Source organism: Lampetra planeri, chromosome 31 (assembly GCF_965212315.1).
Source record: "Lampetra planeri chromosome 31, kcLamPlan1.2.h2, whole genome shotgun sequence".
Classification (NCBI taxonomy): Eukaryota; Metazoa; Chordata; class Hyperoartia; order Petromyzontiformes; family Petromyzontidae; genus Lampetra; species Lampetra planeri.
In genome coordinates this window covers 2205642-2227373 of record NC_136137.1, presented here as the reverse complement: position 1 = coordinate 2227373, position 21732 = coordinate 2205642, and the positions used below count along the sequence as shown (strand labels likewise).

General features: G+C 50.0%; 1 protein-coding gene across 1 annotated transcript in view; it reads right to left on the bottom strand.

The window, feature by feature from the left end:
• Positions 1-2431: 2431 nt before the first annotated feature.
• The window catches only part of LOC144729019 (Krueppel-like factor 6), a 51159-nt gene continuing 31858 nt past the window's right edge, over positions 2432-21732 (bottom strand). The window contains exon 5 of the mRNA XM_078608851.1: positions 2432-13705. Within this exon, the coding sequence (XP_078464977.1) occupies positions 13654-13705 (52 nt within the window). The 3' untranslated portion in view covers positions 2432-13653. The remainder of the gene's footprint in view (positions 13706-21732) is intronic.

Below are 21732 nucleotides of genomic sequence, written 5' to 3'. Positions count from 1 at the left end.
AAATACAACAGCATTAGTTCGACTCTCGTGCGACAAACACCTATCCCGAAACAGAGTTGTGTGCGAAGATGCAAAGGTCACTTGTAGGGATTTTCTTTTCTTCTTCCAGAAGAGGTTCTGTGAATACGTGCCCCGGATACGCAGGCGTGGACTCTGCGTCTCGTCGCAGACACAACCGGGAGACACCACATCGGAGAGTGGCTACGCAGCAGTTAATGGGGTTGTTCATCGCCAACGCTTCCGTTAAAATTCACATTTTCTAATTTGCTGGAGCACGCATGCTGGCTGATGTTTCAGGCACGTGTCAGTCTGCGCGTGTCTCGCTGGAGGAGGGGGGGGGGGCAGTGTAGCGGTTAGCGCGCTGCGCTACGAATCCCACAACCCCGAGTTGCATTCCCGCTCACGGCCAACACGGGTGACAATTATCCGAATCGGTCCGGGATCTCCCCTAGGTCTTCTCAGCCTCAATCGACAACCTCGTGCGATGTGTAAAAACATTGCTACTCGGGAGACAAATGTGGCCGGGCGTGGTGCCGGCCAGCCACCTGCTCGTGTGCCTGTTCCGTCCTTCATAGGTGCTCGCTAACGGCACTTGCCCTAACAGTCTGTAAAGGCTACACTGGTGGATCTTTGTCTTTCGATGGGGTGGGTGGGGAACTGTGCCAGTAGGAAAGTAATTAAACAAGACACGATCGCTCAGCTGCAAATTGCCGAAGGTTAGCCATGATGAACCACTCCCGGGGCAAAGGTCACACACCACTGCAGGTTCTTATCTCTGCGCCCGCGGGTTTGAGCCGTGTGGGTGGGTGCACCGTCGGTGGCCGAGCCGTTGCCAAAAGGGATGTTCACAAGTCCGACCTCGTCCCGATCCTTTGCGGGCGAGGAAGACGGCGGGGACACTCATCACGAGGACGAGCCACCCCGCCTGTCAGCGTCGCGGGCGAATTTGCCAAATTAAATTTCCTCGGCCTTAAGATTCACCGCCGCTCCGAAGGCAATGTTAATCAAATGCACGCAACTGTCAAGAGGAAACCAGGGCAGACAAGAAGCATGAATTCTAAAAAAATGTGCGCGCGAGTTTATTAGACAATCCAAATTTGCTGCTTGGTGTGTTATTGTTGTTTGCGCTGCTGCTGCTGTTTCTTCAGACGCGGCTGCACGAATGTCGTGGATCGCCCGCAGCAGCGTCGTCGAGAAAGGTGGAGCGGGGGGTGAGGTGGGGGGGGGGGTGAGGTGGGGGGGGTGAGGTGCGGGCGTGAGGTGGGGGGGTGAGGTTGGGGGGGGTGAGCTGGGGGGGGGGGGTGAGCTGGGGGGGGGGTGAGGTGGGGGCGTGAGGTGGGGGGGTGAGGTTGGGGGGGGTGAGCTGGGGGGGGTGAGGTGGGGGCGTGAGGTGGGGGGGTGAGGTGGGGGGGTTGAGAGGGTGAGGCGGAGGGGGGTGAGGTGGGGGGGTTGAGGCGAGGGGGTAAGGTGGGGGAGGTGAGGTGGTGAGGCGGGGGAGGGGTAAGACGGGGGGGTGAGGCGGGGGGATGAGGTGGGGGGGGGGGTGAGCGAGAGGACGTAGCCTGCGCGAGCGTTTCGGGACATTACCGAGAGCCGCCCCGCGGCCTATTAGGAGGCAATTTGATTCCGAATCATACTCGGAGACGGCCTTTAAGGCCGCAAGACACATTGCAAACAATCAATACCGCAAATCAGCGGGCGAGCCGAGGCGGGGAGAGCAACGTGGATGCGCCCGTAGAATCGGCCCAGCTGGGAGCCGGGGTTTGAAGGTAGGCAGGCGAGGAGCCGGTAGCTGGGTAGTTTAGGGAGCGAGGGCTGGGTAGGTAGGGGGACGGGCTGGGCTTGGGGGTTAATTTTCTGCACGCTGCACATGGGGCTTGGCAAAAATCTCCCTTAATTGGCGCTCCCAAGCAAAAACATCGCCGGTGGAGTTCGCGTGCGGCGGTGCCGTCTCTGGCCCCGTAGCAGCCGTCCCAGAGGTGGGACACGATGGGGTGGAGGGAGGGGGGTAATTACAGCACCTTCGACTCGTCCGCAGAATGCACCCCCCCCCCCCCCAGCTGCTTCGTTGATTATAAATAAACTTGCCTTTATGGCAATTGATTGGGAACAAGCCGGTAATTAACGGATTCATATGCCCATAAAACATCTTAAACGATTCCCTTCCCCAGCGCAAAAAAAAAAAAACCCGCGTGCCGGCGGCAAGCGCAGCCTTTTTGGCGGTCTGCGGGACAGCACTCGGCTGTTAGTTATGTCCACCATTTAGCGCATGTATTCCTCCCTTTCAAAAGAAGGTAATCGAGAAATACGAAAGATGTAATATTCATCGGCAATTACTTTTAATGAATTCTGTTTCAAGGCAGAATTTACCGACGGCAATAAGAGTTCGCCCGTGTCCATTATCATATTCAAATAAGACGAATATTTCACGGAACTTTTATTTATTTATTTACAAATAAATAAAGGAGAGAAAAAAAACAAGCTGGTTGTAAACATGGCCCTTACTTAATTGCCTATTCATGCTGAGCACACTCGTGGACATTTATGAAATGAAAAATAATACTCCAGATGTCTACAATGCAATTCTTATTCCCCCTATTATCTTGAGAGCATATACATTACAATACATAGGACACAGCGCGTCGTGACAGATATGGTACATTTTCAAAAAACACACCTTAAAAATGTTTTGCACATATATTACCGGCACAGCGACACACGAGTCTCATTATAGAAAAAAGAAAACAAAAGACCCCATAGCAATGCTTTCAGATTAAAGTTGGAAGTGAGTCGGTTTACTTGTTACGGACAAATGCGGCTTCGTAAAAACGTGGTGTGTATGCGCACGCGCGCGCGTGCGTGCGTAGCGCGTGTGGTCTCCAACATCTTTGGTGAATGCAACTTCCGCTGGTTAAGTTTCTCGTCTTACTTTCACGTCGCGTTGTTCGGCGTTAAGTTCGGGCCAAAGTTCAAACTCGCTTCGTTCGGCGCAGAGAAGCCGTTCACGGCGAGTGGAACAACCACGGCGCGTCACGGAATGGGACGTTCGCCAAAGCCGCGTTTTGGCCGCTTCGGTGATAATTACAAAGAGTTTGACTCAGAAGTGAGAATTACAACCGGGGGTTGTTCGTCGTTTAATCTAACCAGAACTGCATTACCGTATTACCGTCACGTGTTTTGTTCTTCGCCCTCGTGGCGCGAGGGAGGAGTTGTGGCGCAGCGGTTAGCGCGCTGGGCGAAGAACCCGGCGACCCAAGGTGACCGTCAGTGGCGAGCGAGCGAGCGAGCGACATCCCCCCCTCACCCCGGTCCTCTCCCTCTTCACCAACCCTCGCTCGCGTGGGTTGGTGAAGTATGTCCACACCGCTCCCATGACTGACATAAAACAAATAAGCTTCAGCGGGAGCCAACAGTGGACTGACAACGGGCACCGACTGTATAATGCATCGTGTCTTTTGTTTATTACGCGAGTGTTGAATTGAAAAGTGTTCAAAAGTGTTGTTAAATTCTGGGAGGCGATTGCAAGATCACGTGGACCAGCGTTCGGGCCTCAAAGCTATTGGCGCTCAACGCCTAACGCGTCCTACTCACGTACCCTGTTACAACAGCAACGGTTTTGTCTTTCTAAACCATTCTCCTTTTCGCAGGCGTCGCACGGCAACTCTCAGTGGCCCGGACTGCAGGCACGAGCAGCCCCGCCCGACACGCGCTTTGTGCGTAAACAACAACAACAACAGAAACGAATCAAGTGGGGAAATGACCCTCATTTCAGATCATCTTTGGCAAACAATAAGCATCATCATCATCATCATCGTCGTCGTCGCAAAAAGCCAACGCTTAAGGGCACACATTTGTGCAGTTCCAATTGTGTCACCACATTTCCCAGATTCACATTGATTTCAGCAATAACACTGCACACGTAAATTGACAATTCCAAACCCGTTAATACCATTATTATTATTGTCGGGGTTTTTTTTATCCGCATTTGAAAACCTATTTCCGAATATAAATTTGCTTTGGGCGAGAGACGCGTTGCACCGAATGTAGCGATGTCATCACAAACAACGCACACGCACGCACGCACGCAGGCGTTGTACACTTCACAAACACACACACACGTCGCCTCCGAACAGATAATCCCCGCTCGATACCGTGAACCAAACTTCGCAGCGACGGCAAATCAACAACTAAAATAATTTTTAAAAAACATCCTCGCCAGCCAGCTTTTCATAAACGATCGCCGAACACAGCACCTTCTTAGCGAGAAAAGTAACGACAGCAATTAAAGTATGAATACGACACCACCACGGTCATCGGTCGATTCTAAATTAAAGCAGTGTCAAATTGGCCAGCATCCGGCGTGCACAAACAAGCGGGGGAGGAAGAGACAGCGATTGCCGCGCTGGAAAACGCGAGGCCCGCTTCTGCTGTTTGGTGCCCGTGCTGCCTGCCCACGGCCTTAACTTGCTGACCCGCCCATACTGGGACATCTGCGAAAAAGCGCTTAATAGCTCATCGGATTCCTCCAGCCTAAATAAAGATTCTTATTAACACACGTTTTACGAACAGCTCTTCCTACACCTGCACATCCCTCACCAGGACTTGACTTCAGTGGGAGCGGTCCTGTGGCCGAGCTCTAGAAAAAAAATCCAACCCCCCACACTTTTTCAAATTCGGGGGTTTTGGAGTCCCTCGAAAATATATTCCACGAGAAATGAAGGTGTTGCCCATCAGAGTGACATAGTTTAGCTTGGGGCAGCCAGTGAACACCTAACGGAGTCGAGGCATGTAGTGGAGGGAATTGAAAAATCGGTGGGTCCACGTTCGTGATACGCATGCATCGACTCGTGCACGCTGTGCGGGATGAGCGGCGGCGTAGTTGTTTTGGCGCGCTGTGCTATTAGGCCGGCGATCCGGGGTTAATTCCGGGCCCCGGTTAACATCAGGGGGGGCGAGGAATATCTAAACCGCCTGCACCAAACTGCACTGACCAGCTTGGCGAAGTATGGTCAAGCAGCCTGCTCAATCTTCATGGCATGGGGAGGGCCTTAACGAGAATTGAATAAACGCTGTAAATTATGACCCTAATTGCTACGCTGCGTGTAGCGTGGCTTACGGGAGTCCTAGGGCCAACGGGAGTTGCGCAAATGAACCAACAAAGTAAAACAATGGATTCCTGTTATCGAATCACGGCCCCAATTTGTGAAAATTTGTAAAATCGTCAGGGGAGGATGTGGCGAAATCCTCGTTAAGTGGCAATTATTACATTCCTATGACCCAGAGCATCAAATACCAGAAATAAGCTATTCTAACACAGACATTCTACTGGATATCCTAGGTTTCCTAAACACCCGTGGAAATTCCACGGGTGTTTTTTTGTGTTTGTATCATTAGGCATTGACATGCAGGACCTCTTTGCAACTGTGGCAGACGCTGTGCGACGTATCTGAACACGTTGAAAGCGTTTGCGCAACACGTCGAGCCGGGCGAATGTTGACATCGGCGTCGGCTGCGGTGAGACGAAGCGGGAGAAGCTGCCGCAACCTGCCACGTGCCACTCGCATCAGCCTTAATAGGCGCTCGCCGACAGCACCTACTTGCCCAAATATTTTGCGAGGCTAAAACCGGAGGTGGCCTGATCTTGGTATCTCTTTTTGTGGTTTTATGTTAAAAGTACGAGAGCAGAGGCTTGGAAAGAGAGACAGCAAGATGGGAAGAGGCCAATACGTCATTACAGTGTTTCGAAGCCGTGTGTGTTTGCTCGATAGAAACGCACTTGTGTGGCCTGCTGACGGATCATGATCGCGAGTCTGTCGTTCAATTTTTTCAATGCACGTGGGAAAAGGGCGGTGTGCGATGACGACAGTCCAGTAGGCCTTCTCTACAACTGGTTTCATCATCGTCATCATCGTCGCCATCATCTTCATCATCATCAATACGCGACACCACAAATGCCCACGTCATTAAGAAGCCAAAATTGTTCGTTCAGACAAAGCGGCGGTTTGTTTAAGCCTGTGACGTTTTTAACGCCAAGCAGTAGTCTACACGCGAACAGTCATTTCTATGATAAACCTGAGAATAATTAACTAAATAATTAACCATTGAGCCCAAATAAATGTTACACTTAAAACATCAGGCTGATACATACACTTACGGTACTGTACAACCGCCATGCAAGATATTTTAAAGAACTGTAGAGTGTCGATTGTGAAAAGCCTTCACGTGTAACTCATTCTCATGGAGGATCCGTTTCATTTCAGGTGCAATCATCTTTCTCTCTTTGCTTAACATTCAGTGATCTTTTTTTTGTCCCACGACACTTGGCCGTAATTAGGAAGTGTAATTATTATTATCTTGTTATTTATTTATTTTGTTACTTCTTCACGTTCCCAAGCAAACGCCGCCACACTTCGACCAACAGCGACAAAAACATTTTTTTTCTTTACGAATGTTTGCTCGAACACACGCCCCGATTCGAGTGCAGCAACTTTCACATTCACCCGGACAAAAAACCAAGTAGGTGCCCAGAAGCACGACTAGTTTCCCTCGCGTGATCCGTAGTGGCCTCACGTGGCTGACATGGGCCCTCCTCGCGCAAGGAATTCAACGTCTCTCCCGCCCCCCCGCTCCACACCAGCTCCTCTGCCGTGACATTGCCTGGTGCCTGGACCCGTCCGAGGCACCGTCAGCCCAGGTGCAGTTGCGCACTGCCTGCACACGCGGTAAGCTACGCCACTGATTACGAGACGTCGGTGCATCTGCTTCACTCTCCGCATGAATCCGCACGGTTCAGAATTAGCGGTTTTTGATTGAGGTGGCGAGTTCAAAACAAGAGCCGACAAGCCCAAATGGCTTCCCTGAAAATTGAAAATGAAATGGCCTGCGGAGAATTTCCGACTTAATTAAGTCATTGAGATGCAGCACCTTTTCAATTACAAGAAGCCAATTTTTTCCATATATAAAACATGTATTTAAACCAAGCAGCAAATGTGGAACCTTCTGGTGGGAAACGCTGTAAATAACTTAAAGTGTCATAGCATTACAGTGTTCATTTAAAATGCTCTCAGAACATCGTCCTGGTGTGGGTAACGTATCCCCGCTCGAGAAACTGACGGGCGTCGAGGCTGCTGTATAATAACAAGAATACGAATAATCAGTCCGATTTATAACGCGCACAAAATTCGTGCGGCGAATCGCTAGCAATAAGTCAGAGGCGCGGGTCTGAAGTCTGAAACAGCTGACGCAGGAGACGTGACCGCCACCACGGAGTGATGGACACACGCACACATCACTCGATTGTGGTGAGCAAAGGGATGCTGGGAGAAAAAAAACACCCAACAAAGTCTACTCCACTTTTTTTTTGTTCTTTAACTGCAGCCACGGGTGTGAAAGATTAATCCTGGACGTGCCAACGCCGAACATGAAAATGGAATGTAGAGCACGCATTTTTTTTGCGACGGTAAATCAAAGTGCGATCTGAACGGCGCGGGCAAAACGGAAAGAAAAAAAGACCTGGCACGGAGTTTTGTGAGATGCAGCGTCGCAAAAGGGTAGATGGGGGGGGTAGGGTGGGTGGAGGTGTCAGCAAGATTGTCGCAGGAAGGGCCATTAATTGATCGATCCCAAATGAACCAAGGAGGGCAAGCGAATGTCACAGAGTTGTACAACGCGTGGGAGGGTGGCGGAGCGGGAGAGGGGATCAATTCGTACCCGCACCACCGTTCCACTTCCTCTCTCTCCTCTCTCTCTCTCTTTCTGTTCGTTTTCTTTTGTAAAAAGACGCGGCGGGGGGCAGGGGGGGGGGCAACACGGCCAAAGATTTTCTTTACGTCTTTCAACCTGTTGCGCAGTCAGTGCACTAACATTATTTAAAGTACAAGAGTTCACAAATCAAAAAATAGCTTAATTTTTTCGTGTGTATTACAAACGTAAACTTTGCATAGCTATAATACATTTTGTTTGTTCTCTTTTCTCCCAAATTCATATATAAAAACGGGGGTGAAGAACAAAATTACAAAAACGGAGCTTTAACAAAAATAAATTTCTCGAGTCAAATATTCACAGAAGCAGTTAGCAGAGCTCAAGGAACGAGTCTGCACACCCAAGCTTAGGCCTTTTCTCTCTCTGCCGCGCAGCCTCACACAGAGCAAGGGGATAACAACAACAACAACAAAAACAACAACAGAAACGCAAAAACCAACGGAGCGGCGCTCGCAACACGTCGAGGAGCGTTCGTTCCCGGCCCAGTCGTCGTTCGCCATCTGGCCCCGGCGGCTCCGTGGCAGAAAGCAAACAGCTCGCAAAAATCTTTGCGAGTTCAAATTCTTGTTTGGGGGGGGGGAGGGGTTCACTCAGCCCATCATCCCACCGGGGGTCGGTAAAGCGAGTACCGCTTTGTGGGAAGTCAACGGTGGTTTGTCTCGTGTATAGATTCGCCCATTGCCATAGGAGTGTGGATTGTTTTGTTTGTTCCTATCACTGCTGGTTTGGGGCTGTAAACAGAAGCTGAGCGCTGCATCAACGCTCATTTGAGAAAGCAAATCACTTTTTGACTTTGAGCCTTCGTCGATACTCGAATGCAAAATAACGGTTTAAAAAATAAATTATCGGTCTCCCAACCTTCACCAACTCACACCGACCAGCGTGGTGAAGCAGAGGTCCACCCGCGTGGGTGGGGGTAGGGGGTTGATCCGTCAGACAATTTCTGAGCCTTTTTATTTCTTCAAAAATGCTCAATTGTACATAATTATTCTTGACGCACATTTTATCTTAGATAAATTTTGACTAAGCGCTCTTGGGAAGAAAGCTATTTTTCCCTCTGAAATGTTTTTTTCTGGGCACGCCACTGCGGCCAAAGTATGGTGCCACGCGAGCCCCATGACCAACACGGCAAGGTAGAACACCTTCACCCGTCAGAATCACCAATCACCTTAGTGCAGGCCGTGCTCACGTTCGACTGTTCTCGCGTGCCGATCGGTTGACGAGCTGCTACAAATCGAACCGTATTCCACTGTCAATTCCTTCAATTTTGAAATCAATGAACCATTCAGTAAACGGTTATCGCAAAGTATATAACCCATTAACAACCCGACGCAAAGTCGGCCTGCGGGTGCTCAACATCACATGGTGCCAGTGGCTCATGCATCAGGTGGCTCTATGCGTGTCGTTGTGACTACAGTGAGGAGGCCTTCATCCAGCAGTGGATGGACAATGACCGTTGACGATGACAACACGGCGGCTATTCAACAGGACTCGCCGCAACAGTGCGCGCGTGTGCGGAATCCAAGCGGTCGCGAGTGGAAACGCGACACGTTTCATTTTCGTTTTCTGGTGGCGATATTGCTACAGTTTAATGTTGCACGGGTCCCGTCAAACAATAGCTGCCCCTCCCCCTCCCCGCACCCCCCTATGCTCGTCTGCTGTGTTCGTGTCTGCTTTCGTTATTGCTCCCATAATAAACAGCGTGCCGCCGACGCACAGGGCCACGTGCCCACTCTCTGCCTTTACACGCAGCTCTCGGTGGGGGCAGGACCACCAGCCCCTCTGAAGAAATCTCGAAGCAAAAGCAACCGGGAATAAGAAGAGACGGCATCGCCGCACGCCGCCGTGAAGCTCAACGCAAGTATTTGTGGAGAGTTCCATATTCTATGCGGCCAACGCATCCAGATTAAACAAGTTTAGAGGCCCGTCGATATAAAATACTGCTCTTACATGGGACAACGACGCGTTACTGACTTCCACTGGGAAGGAAATCACTTTTTTTTTGGTCACTTTACCTTAGAATAAAAATCTAGTTTCAGATTTGGGATAAGTAACCTGGGGGCACAGTGGACTCCTCTTGAAAATGGTGCCACGGGTCTTTTAACGTCCGCTCCGTAGCAGACGACGCGCTTTGGTAATCGTTCCCAGGAACCGTCGCTGGGCAGTAGTGGGAATCGAATTGTCGATGTCGGACAAAGTGTCTCAGTGGCGGGTACAGTAATCCTCTACGCCAGCCAACCTTGACCTTTTCAAATGTTGCAATCTAAATTGTAACCCCTCGCCTCCCCTCCCCCACCGAAAGTGGCAAATTCTCAAGGGACATTTTTATTCAATTCCTACCGCGTCAGATTTTAATACAACAACAAAAAAGTCCTTTTATGGAAAATGTTCCAAATTAGCTTGGGGTTTTTTTCCTCTCTTGTAAGGCACATTTTCACGAACAGAAACAAAAGAAAACCTCAAGATGTCACCGTGGCAGATTACCTCGAGTTAGGCTTTAAGTAAATTTAGATTCCCCCGGTGGGAAAAAGAACAAAAAAAACCTTCGACGGCAATCGCGAACGCCAATTAAACACCATCAACAATCGGCACGCAGCACTCTCACTCGGCGGCAATTCACGCGGGAGGCCATTCCGTCAGCGACACCCCAGAGTGTGGCACCACCGCGCACCCTGCCCCCCTAAACAACGCGCGGGCCTGGCGGCGCACGGCGGCGGCATTTTGCACGAGTCGATATCAAACGTCAATCTCATTTATTGCCTTTCCTTTTTGCATACGTGTGCCTGCTGGTTTAAACACTCTACGTGCATCACGCTCCACGTGCGGGTGGGGATGGGGGAAACTGGTGCCCGCCCGCCCGCCCGCCTCCGATCGTGCGACGTGATGAAACATTGTCTCGTGTTTACCCCACTGGGTTAGCAATGACACCCGATATGGTATCAATATTCTACGGTCTACCGCTACGTACTACTCTAGTACCGTCTAAGTCAGGAGTTCTCAACCCTCTTCATTTTGGATCGCGGACCGGACCCGCCACCCCACCCCCCATCACACAAGATTGGATCGCCACCTCGCACAACCCCCGCTACGGCGAGCAGCGTTGTGCAGTTGCGGCAGAATGCACGTCACCCGGATCCCGACCCGATACTGCAGATCTTCCTAATATCCGTGCAAACATTCTTCCTTTTCGCCATGACTTTGAGAGGGGGGTGGGGGGGGGGGCATAAGAGAGTGGCAGAAAATTATTCGGAGCGATCTGTGTCTCCTTACTCGGATTCCCCCACCAATTAGTACCATGGTATCAATGTGGATAAGAGAAATATCACCAGTTTAACACGTAGGAGGCTTTTGCGGCCAATATTATCCACAATGGAGGTACTTGGGTTAGATCGCGTGAATATAAATGCGACGTTAAACCCGCCACCACCCGACACAGCCAACTAGTAAGGTTTGTCACGTGAAAAAAACGTAACAGTTCGTTACTAGTACAGCACAACGGTGTGTTGGAGAGTCCTCGAATTGTAAACGTTGTGGGTTTACACTCCAACACACCGGTGTGCTGGACTAGTAACGAATTGGCACGTTTTGTTGACGTGACAAAAACCCTACGAATTGGCTGTGTCGGGTGGTGACGGGTTTAACGACACATTCATATATATTTACGCGATCTAACCCCGGAAAGCCTCTAATATGGAGGAACATCAGCGTGCAGCACTTTGCCAAAGGCAGACAACAGTGCGCGAGTGTGTGGGGAGCGGTGTTGTCGCGATTAGCGCTACGCTGCGCTACGAACCAGGAGACCCGGGTTCGATTCCCGCTCACGGCCTTCACCGATGACGATAATCTGGACCGGTCTTGGGCCTCCCCCTAGGCCGACTCAGCCCTAAAACGAGTACCCGGTGCGGTGTGTAAACATCGCCACTGGGAAGACAAAGGGTCGGTCGGGCGCGTGGTGTTGGCCACCCACCCCCTAGCGAGAAGCACCTTCAGTAGGTGCTACTCGCTAACAACACTTGCCTCAAAAGTCTGTTTAGGCTACACGGGGGATCTTTGTCTTTGCCGTGATCCCGCCGTGGTCCCCCCCAACTTAACCTCTTGTGGGAAACCTTAATAATGATTAATTATGAATAAATAATAATGACTTCATAACTTATTCCCGCGGCCCCCTCCCCCCCCGCTCACCGGGTTGAGCACCCCTGCTCTTCTACTTCACGTGCACGCACACAGATACCGTCAGGACATTTACAGGCAAGCACGCAGAGTCGACGAGACGGCAAACAACTACGCTTCTCGCTACGTTGCCATATTTAAGCATTGGCCCCGACAGTTATATGTCAAGGGATTTCTTTTTTCTTAACCTACACGAGTCGTATTTTTAATTAACTCAGAAAGAATGAGAAATCGTTTTTTTTTCTCTAAACGCCTGCATAGCTGCCTGAAACGAAACAAAACGGATGACAAGCAAGTCGTGGCAAGCCCCACACTTGAGAAATGATTCGCAAACAAACTTGCTTCTTTGTTTTCTCAAGTTTCAGAAAAAAAGATCGTTCACTTTGATGGCTGAAACTTTTGGCAAAAAAGTGCTCTCAGTTAAGGGTGCAGAAACAACGACAGGCAACGATGTATCTGATGCCCGTTGCAAGCGAAGTTCTAACAACATGCAAATCCGTTCAGGGACAATTCGAATTCCGTCCGAAAAGAAACAAACCAAAAAGATTTCTCGATTGTTTCGTGGCTTTCAAAACGGGGGTGGTGGTAAGAGGAGGGTACAAAAGCATGATGATAAAGAATATCTTGACATAAGGCACCACACCAAAACACATTGAGCTAGTGCATTAATACAAACGAAAATCTTCAAGTAAAAAATAATAATGTAAAGGGGTCACGGGATTGGGGGGGGGGTAAAAAAAGATGCATAAAACTAAAAGTGCACGTCCATTTCTTTTTTTGTCCATTATCGTGACCCCCCACAAAATGAGCTGATCGGGAACGAGCAGAACATGACGGGTCCCCCGCTGCAGCAACGACGACGACAAGTGTCAAGTAAACAAAAAGTTAATCTTTCTGTTTCGGCGTCCGTCAAAAAAAAAAACGGCACGTGGCGCACAACGCAATGAACACTGCTAGGACACGAACACCAATCACGTGACGAAACGCACGGGGGGGTTAACCGCAATGGTAAATTATGCGAGAATACGCGTATGAATCATTGTACATCGTTCTCACGTACTACTATTATTATTTGTCGACACGTGGGCTCTCGTCGAAACAGAAACGAACGAAAATGACCTCGGCAAACCAGCGATTGGCCCCCGTACAAAAATCCCAAAGACCTTTTCCCCTCAAGTCCACCTCAAGTGCCCTCCGAACTCCGCGAGTCCATCGCGGCGCGAGGGGGGGTCCACAGTCGTCATCGTACGGTCACACTGTACTTGTGCACGACGCCGTGAAGTTTAAATGCCGCTGCGACGACCCCTGCGCTTATCTCGAGACGGCCCGCCGCATCTTTCGCCTTCAAATAAAAGCAACCTTCCGAGAAAAACAACGCGTCAAGTCTCGTGTTATCTTCGGCACAGGATGCTCCTTTTACCCTCGGGTTTCTTTTTTCGTGTTCTTTCAAAATCTTCAATAGAAATGCAATCGTTCAGCGAGCTCCGATCCGTCGAAAGAACGTACTTTCTCTTTTTTTTTTGTATTTTCTAGGTATTCATCATCACCATCGTTATCGTCGTCCTCGTCGTCCTCATCATCATCATCACGTTAAATTCTTCCAAAAATGTATAAGGCAAGAAGATGTTGGCTATAATCCCTAGAAAAGAAAGATACTTTTCCAAAGCAGGTGATGCAAAAGGTGTTGCTTCCCAGTGATATTTTCGATTCACCTTCAAAAGGTCAAAGGTGCCTCTTCATATGCAGTGCCAGGTGGTCCGATCTTGAGAAGCACCTGCAGAGAGACAGGGCCAATGTCAAATACCACAAAAGTCACAACCCGCCTTTTCTGCTCACCGCTGTTGCGGACGCAACGGGCCGGCTACAAACAGGACCACTGAGATGACATAATAGACAAGAGTGAACACTTCACATGGTATTGAGAAAAGTTGTAGACGCTGGGCTTTCTAAACAGCACAATCAGAAAAGACAAAGGGTGTAACGATGCATCGATTCATCAAAGTAATGTTGATTGTTAAGCTCATGAAACGTTTTTTTTTAATCGCGTACACGCGAAAATCAATGTTATGTGTTTTTTATCGCGTACGCGAGAATCAATGTTTATTTTTATCGCGTACGCAAGAAGCAATGTTACGGTTTTTTTTTATCGCGTACGCGCGAGAATCAATGTAATATCTTTTTTAATCGCGTATGCGAGAATCAATGTTATATATTTTTTTATCGCGTACATGAGAATCATTGTTTTTTTTCACGCACGCGAGAATCAATGTTATTATTATTTTCATTGGGCAGCAATGAGTTCAGGCGACCCTCTGGTCACGAAGTGGCCGCCACTTTCACCACCACCACGTTACAAAAAAAATCATCATCAATTACAGCACTGAATTGCAACAATTCATAACATGGCGAGGAATGACAAATAGGTCCCATCATTTCTTATCGCCCAACTTTAAGGAGTCCAGTCCATCACGAATGCTCACTAATCACGCGTAGCTCTTTGGAACAGCGCCGTTTTAAACCTCTCGCAAAAACTGGCTCAGGCTCAAGGGACGGATATCCCGGACGTGAGCCGGGAGGAACTCGTTCCAGGTCTTGAAGCCGGAGACCCCGAAACTGCGCTGGCCGCCGGCATCGCCACACCAACGTGGCGGGCACAGCGGATCGACCGTGAGGGGGGGGGGGATGCTGAGGATCGTGGACTGCGTCGATCGGCGAGATGGGATGGAGAGGATTCATGCAGACTCTTGGAGGTTGAGTAGGGAGAATTTTGGAAGCAATCTCGTGTTTTATTTTATCAATATTCTTGAACACCAAGAACTGAAGTCACAGAGGGGAAACATTCCACGTGTGCACAACGTCTGAGGTTGAGCCGCAACCTCTTGGGTGAATCTCGCACAGATGGAGACCCATTACAGTTACCCCCCGGGCTCACTACCTTAAGACAGCAGGGATAGCGCCCGGGGGGGGGGGGCAGTGGGTGAAGCAGGGAAGGGAGAGAAAGGGGATGAAGGGAAGGGAGGTGGGAGGGGAGGAATATCACCGAAACAAAACTTACATTGACAAAATAACAAACGCGATGTTCGGATCAGCATTCTATTTCCCCCCCCCCGCCCCGGGCTCAATGTCTGAGGTCCCCCACCCCGGCCCCCATTCTCTGGCCATTCATACTGGGTTCAGAAATCCTACGTTTAATAGGGAGCCAGTGTAGCTCGTCTCATATCGGGGTCGTGAGCGGGCCGTAGTTTCACTTCCGAACTATCACACCGACCGGACCAGCTCTGTTAAAGAGCTTCACAGCTCATCAGATTCCTCCAATACAAGTACATCTTCTGATTCTGAGATGCGCAGTGCTGGCACGGCCGATGATGTCGTCGCTGTCATCCTGCACGGTCGATGGTGAACGCATGAGACGGTCAGCGCACAAACAACTGCGTCTTCACGCAATAACCCAGGAATCACGCCTCAGGCCTCCGACATGGATCGTTAGATTTCCTGGAAGTGCAGCATGGACCCGGGTTCGAACCTAGGCCCCATGTGGTGCCGCCCGGCTTGACGCGAGAGTGGAGGCGGGGGGGCTCGCGAGTGTGCGAAGGCCCGGGGACAGAGGTGCCAGACGAGCCGCCGACGTCGTCAAGGTCACACATTTTTAGCTTGGCCGCGGGGAAGGCAATGTGGAAATCTTTGCTACAAGGCGATCATTGTGCCGGCATTTTCTGTTTTTTTGTTTTTGTAAATCAGACTGCATTCTTTTGGTACAAGCCAGCGGTGGGTGGAGCTCCGTGCCACGGTGGATTGCTCACCGCTTTGACGAAGCCAGCAACACGAGTCAACGTCGGCACCGCTTCAAGCTGCGCTTCAACGTGTCTCCAAGGCGCCTCTTCTAATCATTTGCGAAAGTTGCGGCGTCGCGGCGCCCATCGACGCGTCGAATTACGGTCGATTCTCACGCTCGCGGCACAAGCGCGCAATCACGTCGCGTCAAACTCGGCACCGCCGCCATCCAACCGAAATAAAAAGATGGCCTTTACAACCGCGTGAAAAGCCATTGGGACCGGCGGTGTTTCTTTTTCGAGGGAGGCCGATGTTTAGAGGAACGGCCGCGTCTCATACATGTACTCCTATAACAAGGAATTAACAATTAAGATGCGTGGATTCATTGACTGTCATACATTTTTCAGCTTAATCGAATAAGTGTTTTTTTCTTTCATTTTGTGTATGTGACGGGTTCATGTGAACCCCTCCAACCTCTAGATGCCACTACATTCACTAAAACATGAAAAACATCACTTTTTTTTTTTATCGGATAATAACCACAACTCGCGGCAACTGAAATGTGAGAGGGGTAAATCATTAAACCCGCACTTTGCAATGCACCGTATTCATACGGATCAAATCACGTAATGTATTCTTGAATCCATGGATCGTCAAAGACAAGGCGAGTCATCGATTCACAGGGGGCCCCGCGAATCATTGCACCCCCAGCAGGAAGGCACCCCCCAGAACCCGGCCTTGACTCTCACGACCGCTCGCACATCTCCGTCAAAAGTGGTGAAGACACCACCTGGAAGAGCTTGGTGTCAGATTGCCGGGTGAGGGTCAGGGAGAGGGGGTGGGGGGTGCATTCATTAGGGGGGGGGCACGGGTGCCACTCACTCCCACGCCCCATCCATCGCAGCCAGGGCCAGTAACGCCCCCAATCCGCTTACAATCCTCGCGAGTGTAATCAATATTCCAATCCGCTGCTACAGCGGCAATTAATGATTCCAGAAACACCACGGGCCCTGGACAAAATCCACCAGAGGCGCCACCAAACCTCCCCCTTCTCCTCGCGAGCCGTGGGGCGGCTTCAAAATGAGCTCCCACCCCACGTCTCCACCCACACCTCTTCGGCAAGGACACATGGACATTGCCAGCGACCCTTTGAAGAATGCAGTCGCTTTTGCCGCCGCTGCTGCTGCTTCTGCTGCTGCTGTTCTCGTGCGAATTTTACCAAGGCGAGTTTCGCGTACGGCAAAAGCTGGCATTTCATCAAAATAAGGTGCTTGCCAATACGCGCTAATCACCGTCACGACCGTTTGATGCATTGGGAACTCCGAATGAGGAGCGAGCACAAATCACGCTAAGCGAGGACCGTTTAGCTCACACTTCAAGTCAGCCCCCCCCCCCCCCCTTGGCTGTAGCAGCGCGGGCCGAGAGACGTCGCCAACTGCTCGAGCGGCATCAACCCTTGCTCCCGGCTTGTTTGAGAAACTCGGCGGCCGTGGTTTTAGTACCCCCCCCCCCCCCCAATGCTGCTCAGTTGGCACAGAGCCCAGGGACTCGTCTGCCTCCTCCATTCAGCGAAGAGGCCGGCCCGGGGCGATACAACGGAAGCGTGCACTGGTACGACGCGCATCCCGTCCTCCAGTGATCCACCAACCCCAGCCTCCCACAGCGCAACCAAAGCACCGACTTCACCGCACCTGCCACTTTTGACACAGTACACGCGTTATTTCGTATTTTGTAGCTAATCGTCTCTACGATTGTTATCACCGTTAATGGAAAATTCTTGCAAAAATGTGAAAAGATTTCGGCTATGATCCCTAGAAAAGAAAGATGCTTTACACAGTATACCAGGTACTCATTTGAGACCGAGCCGACCTAGAGGAGGCCCAGTACCGGTTCAGATATTCGTCACTGGTGTTGGCCGTGAGCGGGAATTGAACTCATTTCGCTGGGTTCGTAATGCAGCATAGCGCTAACAATACATAAGAACACACATCCACACAGATCGGCCACATAAGATACGGACATCGTCAGTATTCTCCACTTCCCTATAACCCAATCGACCTTTGCGTCACGCCGAGCAAATGATACCCATTCGGCGATGCATTAGGAAGTGATGCTCGAGCACGCCTGGCAGTTTTTCCATTCAGATTTGACCCTCAATCTGCTACCGGTGTCCACCGCTCTAACATCTTGAAGTGATATTTGCCCCGAAACCATCGCCACGCCACGGCACCACTAATCGTGCTGCCACACGGGATCAGCCACGGCTACTTAAGGGAATTAATAACCCACAGTTTTTTTTCTCGAAAATCGTTTATTGTTATATATATATAATGTCTCGCAAAATGTATTCCATCCAAGCAAACACGTGACTCGTGCTCGTAAGAAATTTGCCGTAACCCACTTAAAGCGACTGCTTCTGGTCAACAACTACTGCCGTGTTTCTCTGGTCGGCGGAGCGAATGCAGGACCCCCGCGCCGGAACTTACAAACGCTTCCGACGCCGCGCTCTCCCACGACAATCTGACGTCGGCGCCCCAAGCCGTTGCCGTTCTACATGCAGTCCAGCCACGCTCCGATTCTTGCCCCAGACGCTTCAAGAACCACACCTTGACCCCTCGTGCTCTTCATTCCCCACACACCGCCACTCACCCTTCCTTCAATGTTCCTTAACACAGGGTTAGGTATTTGCCTTCTCATAGCATGGCCCTGAAGTTTACCTCGGTAAAGACAAGGATCAAAGATCCCCCGTGTAGCTTTAAAAGACTGTTGGGGCAAGTGCTCTTAGCGAGCACCTATGAAGGCCGGCACGGTACACGAGGGGGTGGGTGGCCAGCACCACGCAGGACCTCCTTTATCTTTTCAGTGGCGATGTTTACACACTGCACTAGGTACTGATTTGAGGCTGAGCTGACCTAGGGAAGTAGGCCCAGGACCAGTTCAGATAATCGTCGCTGGTGTTGGCCATGAGCGGGACTCAAACTCGGGTCACCGAGTTCGGAGCGCAGCGCGCTAACCGCTGCACATAGGTAAGGGACGCCATTGACATGTGTGTTGACCCCGTGACATCAAAACTGTCTTTGATGGCGGCTCCCTTATCATTATGGAGCCAACAGAGCCGAGAAAAGGTTCATTATTTGGCTCAGCCTGGCAAGGCTGCTGTGGGAATCCGAGCCAATGCAACACTCTCTTGCCCAGTTCGTGAATTGGGCTGGCTCACTTTTCGGTGATTGTGGGAAAGAGGGCAAAAGTTTCTTACAACTTGTTTGGAATCCGACTGCCCCAAAGGAGCTCTCTGTGTCAGAGTCAATGCCTTGCCAACATCATAAACTCTTAATGCCCTCCACTAATGTCACTACGGAACGATGCACACTGCACACGCTTGTCTGGCACGGTTACAAAATGTTAATTTCCATTTTTGTGACTTCACAACTATTTCGTTTGCTATTGTTCGAAGAAAAAAAAAGATAATCATCAGCCATGATCCATCCACTGCTGGATGAAGGCCTAACCCAGAGAGCCACCATTGCTCATGGTCTCGCGATGCAACAATGCGTCCGTCTCCTGCGCCAAGGCCGATTTCAATCCGTCCCCATGATGGACGTCCTTTACAAACTCATCCCGACATCCTCTCCTTGTAATGCGGTAGTTTCTAAGGTCCTAATTTAAGAACGCAATCTATAAAACAAACGCATGTTTATTTTTTTGCGATTCACGATCATTTACCAATCTACTCGTATTTCATCAGCTTTAAAAATAAAATAAACACCGCCTCGCATCTCCTGCCCAATCCCCGTGATACACGCCGGGGGCTCGTTCAACAGAAAGAAGAAAAAAAAACGGTCACCTTTTTAACTCCCGATTCCAAATAAATTGGTAACTTATACATGGCAAATTGAAATACAGCAGAAGTGAAATTGCCTGTGGCAAAGGCTCAAAATGACCCAGAGCCTCATCAGCAGTTCCCGCTGAGAGCCACAAAAGCCGCGAAGCCTCCGCTGGTTCGACCGGCCGGCGTGTGATGAGGACATCAGTGGGGGGGGAGGGCATGGGACAAGACACCCATTGCAGTTATTCGTCAGCCATGGTCTATCCACTACTGCATGAAGGCCTCCCCAAAACTGACGGCATCTCTCACGGCTTTGCGATGCAAACAATGCATGAAGACGCTGCATACTTGGCAGGACGCTCATGAAAAAGAGAGCTTTGACTCGCCGAGGCGTTGATGGTGAAAAAAGTGTAAGAATCAAAATGCTCAAATATAAGAGGTAAATTTCACTGCTACATCCCGGTGGTGGTTCAACACCAGTTCAAAAAACACTTTCTGCTGATCATTGCCATGGCCAAGAATTGAACTCAGGCGGTCGGGGTTCATGGCGCAGTAGTTAATAGCTGTGCGACTGCTTCTTAAGGGAAAAAAAAAATAAGGTTATAGGATGAATTTTCCACAAATTCCCGGTGGCTCTTCCCATCCGTGCAATGGCTCAAAGAGGAAGAATCATCGCATGAATAACAGAATTTCACGCAGATAAATTCGGAGGCACAAATAACAGATCGGTTAACAGGTACGTGGACAAGAGGAGTTTTACTGTGCTTGCTTTTTATTTTATGGGACTGGATGAGCCAGCGGGGTCAGAGCAATTTCCAATTTGTTTAACAGTCACAGTTCACACGGGGTCAATGATTCCGATCTCACCGTTGTTGCCCAGAAATTTCTGCGGAGATTTATGAATTCGCTCGAAGGTGGACGTCAAAGAACCCGTGACCTCTTTTGCAAGCACAAATGCTCGTGTGGGGGTTTCATGGTGACATTTCGAAAGTTTTACAACTACCCACAAACCCCCCTGGCTTAATTTTGGCTGGGTCTGTCTGGGCCGGCAACCTGGAAAATATATGTACCCTGCACACCACATCTAGTATACCTTTCGCTATGGCTGTGGCTACTACGAGTCACAAGCAAGCTGCTCCTCTGTCGACCAACACCCGAGAAAAAAGAATATCAGTTAGAAATGAATTCCTGCCCATAACAAAAGGCGTATCACTTTCATTGCTTGTGTAGTAAACGTGTAATAAATCACCCACGCAGTGCATAGGTGAATTGTTACGACGAATCAAGGTTACAATTCAATCATTAATTACTTTCGTTTCCCTTTATCCATCTCATTTGGATAGTTCTCGTATTACCCGTCTCATTTGTAGGACTATACCTGCCCCATTAGCCCCAATGTAACATGAGCACAGCATTTGCACGCACTTAACATAAACAGCATCTCACAAGTGCAATTCCACGCACGTGTCGCGAGCATGAGAATGCATTTGCATCGACGAATCAACACATTTGCACGCCCAGAATTTATTTCAATTGATGATGTCATTTATGTCATTCAAATGCATAAATTGCATTACCGTTATGATGTACCCAACCCGGGGCATGATGATGACGCAACTGATGTGCGTGGACACTGCAAGGGACGTGCATTAAAAGAGAAATGGCCGCTGCCGATGTCTCCTTTGCAAAAGGAGATTATGAATCTCAATGAGGTCTCAAATGGTTAAAAGGCAATTTTAAGAAAAGACTCGGCGTTAACCCGGGGTGACCCTTGGAGAGAAAGCACGCGCGGCGAGAGTAGAGACGGCTGCTGCGGAGGGGTCCTGTGGGGTCCTCGCACAACCACAGCAAATCAGTTGATTACGACGGCGAAAGGGGGGGGGGGAGGGAAAGATTTTTGGAATAAAATGTTTGACCGCGAGAAATTATTTACCGTGGACGCTTTGGCCAAATTGGCTTGGAACTGGCGGTGCGCGCGCATCGCGTTTCAGCCGCGTTCCTTCACGGCACGTTGCGAAATGCGACGAGTTTGCGAGATAATTCGCACCGAGGTGAATCGCACGCGCTCAACGCTCGACGCAAAGATGAACACAAGGAGGGCCCCAACGCCGTTACTGGTCTCTATTAACGCTCCGTTTCGCTCTGCGGACGTTTAGATAATTCTCCGGTTTAAAAAAAAAAAGCCAACATTTTTTTTTTCCCCC